The sequence below is a fragment of the Panthera pardus genome, unplaced genomic scaffold (genome assembly GCF_024362965.1).
Source record: "Panthera pardus isolate Hobbes unplaced genomic scaffold, ASM2436296v1 HiC_scaffold_20, whole genome shotgun sequence".
Lineage (NCBI taxonomy): Eukaryota > Metazoa > Chordata > Mammalia > Carnivora > Felidae > Panthera > Panthera pardus.
Genome location: NW_026526766.1, coordinates 45,975,515 through 45,981,324, shown reverse-complemented (window position 1 = coordinate 45,981,324; position 5,810 = coordinate 45,975,515). Strand labels below are relative to the sequence as shown.

At 45.3% G+C, this 5,810-nt stretch overlaps 1 protein-coding gene across 1 annotated transcript; it reads left to right on the top strand.

Annotated features, from left to right (window-relative positions):
- Positions 1 to 675: 675 nt before the first annotated feature.
- LOC109255837 (cyclin-dependent kinase 4 inhibitor B) lies at positions 676 to 5,056 on the top strand. The gene is made up of 2 exons (XM_019430672.2): positions 676 to 1,172; positions 3,411 to 5,056. Exons 1-2 carry the CDS (start codon positions 1,017 to 1,019, stop codon positions 3,669 to 3,671), a joined length of 417 nt encoding a protein of 138 aa, XP_019286217.2. The 5' UTR covers positions 676 to 1,016; the 3' UTR covers positions 3,672 to 5,056.
- The last annotated feature ends 754 nt before the right edge of the window (positions 5,057 to 5,810 follow it).

Sequence of the window (5,810 nt, the reverse complement as noted above, 5' to 3'; positions counted from 1 at the left end):
TCTCACGTGCACCAGTTTGCCATTGTCAATCTCAAACTAGGTTTGTTTTTTGGAGCTGTGTGTGTATCTATTATTCAAAGATGAAAAGAATAAAAATCACATTCAAAACAGGATTCTCAGGATTTTTCACTGTAACTGATTTTTGACCGATTCAAATAGGAAGACACACCCAAAAGAAAATTGCTAAGGTTGATGCAAGATGAAAAGCTAGTGAAGTTCAAGTACTGCCTGGGGGTGAATTTAACCTGCATGACAGGTGCAAAGCTGTCACTTTCAGAAATCTTGGGAGAGACAGAGTTATTTTAAATGCCTTTCTCTCAGCCAGCCATTCAATTATACAAGGAAGGACTAACGTCCCCAAAGTGAAAGCAGCTGGCACGGGACTGAGGAATAGAAATCCTCTGCTCCGCCTGCTGGAGGAAGGGGATTAGGAGCTGAGTGCATGGATTCAACTTTTCCAAACCTTAGTTAAGGCCTTGCAGGACACTCGGCGAGCAGGACAACAGGCTCTGCGCGCTTGGTGTCTGGCGCATGCGTCCCAGCAGAGTCTGGGCTGGCTTCCCAGCACCGCCCCCCTCCCGCGCCCCGCCCCTATCTCGTCGGCTGTAACGTCATCCGAGGGCCGGGCCTCGCAGCCTGCAAAGTGGGGACTTGCCCGGCCCGGCCAGACGGACAGGGGGCGGAGCCTAAGGGGGTGGGGAATACCCTGTCCGGCCGCCCAGCTGGAAACGGACTCATTCCCTTGCAGGCTCTCTACCTAGCCGGACCATTGCGACCAAGCGAGGCGCTTTTTCCCGGGAGCGAGCTGGGAAAAGCCCGGTTTAGCCACGAGTGGCTCGGCCATTGCACGGGCCGCCTAAGCCACAGGAGGACGGTGAAAGAGAGCTGAAGCTAACCTGAGCTCTCCCACGTAGGGGTGAGCGCGCCAGGGCGAGGTGGGGAAGAAGGGAGGAGTGTGGCGAAGCTCACAGCCAGTGGTGGATTATCCGGGCCAGTCTGCGTCTGTGGACTGCGAAATGCGCGAGGAGGACAAGGGCATGCTCCGTGGTGGCGGCGACGGCGCGGGCCTGGCCAACGCCTCCGCGCAGGGGCAAGTGGACACTGTGCAGCAGCTCTTGGAAGCCGGTGCGGATCCCAACGGAGTCAACCGCTTCGGGAGGCGCCCAATCCAGGTAGCTGGGGCCCTGGGGCCTCGCCGGCAGGGGGCGCAGGAGTGCAGGGGAGCGGCCTCCGTGGGACGCGACTGGGACTGAGATCTTCACCGACGTCCCTTTTTCTCTCTTCCTGGAGGTGTGGAGCCTAGGTGTAAAACAGGTTCTCCCGCCCCAAAGATCCTAAAGAACGGGATTGGAAAAAAACATTACTTCAGTTTGGTTTTCTTTTTAGTGGTGGAAAAAATGTCAATAATCTCTCTTCCGTCTCATGATCACAGATACAACGGATAGATTCAATTGGGAAGAAAAGGAGAGGTTATTTGGGGAGAAAAACTTTTGTCTTGTCTGTCTTTAAACAAATATCTATCAACTTTCAATGATAATTAAATTACAAGTTACACAGTCCGGATTAAATTTGAGGAATCATGCAGAATCACATTACATGAAAAAATTCACCGTGAACTTCTAGGTTGTGATATAAAATTCTTTGTATTTTTTCCTCATAGAGGCAAACTGAATACAAAGAGATGAGCCAGGATTCCTCGATCAAAGTATTTAATTCCTTTTATGTTAGAAGAGTCTCTTGATTATTACATAAGAAAAAAAATGCTTTTATGGATTTTTGCTTAATTATCATACAAAATGATTGGATTACAAAAGCATGCTTATAGCAACTGTTAGGTCCTTTTTAAATGGCAGAGGTTCTACATGAATAATTAGCCTCTTCATTGATAAAGTTCTTTTGTTCAATATGTTTATTAATCTCGCTTTAATGAGTACATATGTATTTTTTCATTCCTTTAAAATCCAATATCTTGTGCTTTATTGTTGACTATAATGGTCACAATTAGTATTCATCTCAATGTCACATTCTAGAACCAAACTATTATTAAGGAGTCTTGTGAACTGTATAGATTTTTAAAGAAAATACGTGTCCATTCCTTTTGCATTCTTGGAAAAGTGTTCTAAGAAGCAGCAAAAATCTGATAAAGTAGTTCTTAGACTTCAAATAATATTAATAATTGTAAAAAGATTTTAATTATAGTTTTAATTCACCATTTCCTGAGATAACAAAAAACCTTTTTTCCCTCTATGTATGAAATACCTTACATTAATAGTGATAATGATAACATATCATGGTTTTTAAGGGAGGAAATGGATGCCTCTAATATTCATGAAACAAAAAAGTAGTATGCTATCTTTCAGTTACATGGTACATTTTAAAATACATGAACTGGCAAGAACAAGTAACTCCGTTTTGGATATTTAAGTATCAAAAACTTTTATTGTTAATTACAAGAAAGTAAATGCTTGCATAATGTACATATACACAAATGGCTGCTACAGGATTACTGCTCTAAAACATCTTTTTTCTAAGTTATGCATTGTTCTGATTTGACTAACATCCAAGCTCTTTTTTATATAGCAAATTATTTACCATCTAACATTATAAAATCCTATTACATTATAAAATCCTGTACAATGTAAATACAGTGTTTATTTTACATGCTTATGTTACATTAAATATATTACCCTTTAAACTTTATCCCTTACCTGTAACATTAACTTAAAAATATTAAAACTGGTAAATCATTTGTTAAAAAAAACTTGTTTTCATCATCTTATTTTCTTTTTCCCCTCTATCTCCAATTTGACCCAAATTATCAGACCATATTCAGTTTATGACAACAGACATGCAGGCCAGTGAAAAGTAAAAACTCTGACAAGGGATTTACTATGAGAACTAAACAACCTATTTCTCCTCTAAAGCATGACTCTAACTCTTAAAAATATCAGCTGACTGCCTAATAAATATTTGTAGAGGTGGATTATGGCTGAGGTAGGAAAGACATCAAGGGAAATAATTTAAGACTTTAAAGGCTTTTAAACTCAACTCTGCCCATAAATCATTTAACAAACTAGATTCCCATGTTCCAACGAAAATCAAAATTTTTTCTTTTTCTGCACAACGAGGATTAGTGCTTTATTATCAGCTCTTTCTTGTGTCCCCTTGTTTGGAGAATGAAATGGAACTCAAGCAGGGCTGAGTAAAGTGTAAAACGGGACAGGGGGGTGGGGGGCGGTGAGTGCATCAGCCAATGAAGCGTAGCCAGACGATCTCGAGGCTCCTAGCCCCTTTGCGTTAGTGAGAAACTTCATGAATAGGTATTTCTTTGAAATGGTTCTACCTCTGGTGGCCACGCCTGCGTGTCGCTGCTCCCGCTGCCGCCCTGACCACTCTGCTCTCTCCGGCAGGTCATGATGATGGGCAGCGCCCGCGTGGCCGAGCTGCTGCTGCTCCACGGCGCGGACCCCAACTGCGCGGATCCCGCCACCCTCACCCGACCTGTGCACGACGCCGCCCGGGAGGGGTTCCTGGACACGCTGGTGGTGCTGCACCGAGCCGGGGCGCGGCTGGATGTGCGCGATGCCTGGGGCCGCCTGCCCGTGGACCTGGCTGAGGAGCGGGGCCACCGCGACATAGTCCGGTACCTGCGCGCAGCCGCGGGAGATTGATGGCGGGTCCAGCCAGCCGCCCACCAGGACATTTCTTTTCTCCCCTGTGCCCCACGCCCAACTTAGTTCAAGGAAGGCTACGAACGTGGAGCGGCGCAAAGCCTGAAAGCCTTCCAGGAGCCTTGACTCACCGTGGGGGAGGAGAAGCAGACCGTGAATAAAATTTTTTTTTTCCTTTTTCTTTTTCTCTGGATCCGGTCCTCACGCTCACCGTGAAGCAAGCGGACTTCCCAGAGAGATTTAGGAGCTGAACGTGAAGGCCCCTGGTGTTGTTGACTTTTCAGGCTTTTCTGGCAAAAAAGTGGCCTGTAGGGTCTCTAATGATCCGAGGTGCCTGCGAAACTTCACAAGAAAGACGCTGGTGGCAAGAGGGGCAGGCGGCGGCCACTGGCATGTGAGTGGGGGGGCGGGTGATCCGTTCGCCCCTCTGACCTTAAGGGAGCGCCCCGGAAGCCCCTACTGTAAGGCGTTGGGCCCCCGGAGGCTGGAGGGGAAACCGGAAGGCCGAGGAGACGGAGGACGACGAGGAGGACCGCAGACCTGGGCGCCACCAGGTGCCCAAGGCTTTCCACGCTGTGTGTTGCGCTACAAAGCACTCACCTGCGAAGCGCTGCTTCCCGGAAGCCCCGCAGACGCGCCGAGCTCCACCGCCAGGGACCGGAGGACACGAGAGCGCGGGGAATTTTTCCACAGGTTCGAAAATCCCTGAGCCAAGATGACTCAGAACGGCTCTCGGAAGAGGGCTGTAGCCTGCCGTGTGTTCCTCAGAGGAGGGGAGACTCTTCGGGAGTTCCAGAAGTCAGCGATCCGGATGAAGTGGTGGATTGCAGGGAGGGCAACCGCCTCCATTAACCATTTGCTTCATCTGTGTACGACGGGATACACCCCCCCCCCCGGAAGTCGGAAAAGATTTGGAGATGTTTTGAACTTTCGGGGTGTTCTTAACTTACCGGGGAGGCTTTAAGGAAGAAAGTAACTCCTTGGTAAAGAAGTGAAGAACTGCAGCTTTTAAATGAAGCCTTGGCACGCTGCCAAAGCCTAGACCCATTTATCCATAACCTATTTATTTCTTTAAGTTTTCTGACCGGTTCCTTTACTAGAGTGTCTCAGGGGGTCAAACTATGAAATATTCCAAATGTCTTTTAGAAAACCGATGCACCCACCCAGTAAATTATCACGGGGTATTTCCCAGAGGGCTGCTGAAAGAGTAAACTGGGTATCAAACTGTTGAAAATGTATGATGATGGCTCACGGAATGTCTTAATATCCGCTGAACAAACTAAAGGGGCACTGCTTTGGGGATTTAATTTCCAGTGCTGCTTGATTCATTACAGCATTGGAACAACTGATACTTCAATACTTTAATAAAGAAAAAAAAAGCAATAGATTGGACTCCACGTCTGGCTAATTTGTTTTAAAAATGTATGATCATGGATTTACCACTAACTCCTGAGAAATGTTAAAGACTCAAAGACGGTCATTTCTCTCACTCTTTGTAATGATTATTGATAAATGATACCAACAACAATTCATTTAAAAAAAAAAAAACCTGCTACCCATACTAGGAAAAGATTTATACATGGTGTGTGTGTATGAGAGAAAAAGAGACAGGAAAAAAAACTAACTTGGGAGACCAAAGGAAGGGGTTTCTTTGAACTGACTAAAAAATCTTTACTTCCCCATCAATTCTTTATGCCTCAAATGAATATATTACTGGGGAAAGGTAGTTGAGAATCAGAGCATTTCTTACTGGAAATGATATGTAAGCACTTATCGACACATAACTTAGGCCAGACATGCTTTAAAATACATTTGTGAATTTAATACTTAAACCTGAGAGATAGGTACCGTTTCCCAGATGAGAACAAGACAGAGAAATATTGATTATTTTTATAATAGGGTATAATTTTTCCAATGTTCAAGACATTGCCACTCTACCAAAAGAAAAGTAGAATTAGTGATCTGAAAAAGAACAGAAATCATCAAAAGAAGCACTTCTATGGACTGGCTTCTGAAGAAAACGCAAAAGTCAGTGCCATCTAAAATACAAAAGGTCTGGGGCTCCCAGCTGGCTCAGTTGGTTAAAGCATGTGACTCTTAATCTAGAGGTCCTGAATTCGAGCCCCACACTGTAGGGAT

What these genes read in the sequence shown, in the direction of transcription:
- LOC109255837 (XM_019430672.2), top strand. Translation starts at nt 1,017, where the DNA reads ATGCGCGAGGAGGACAAGGGCATGCTCCGTGGTGGCGGCGACGGCGCG. An exon ending in TCGGGAGGCGCCCAATCCAG is followed by an intron (nt 1,173 to 3,410) that starts GTAGCTGGGGCC and finishes TCTCTCCGGCAG; the next exon opens with GTCATGATGATGGGCAGCGC.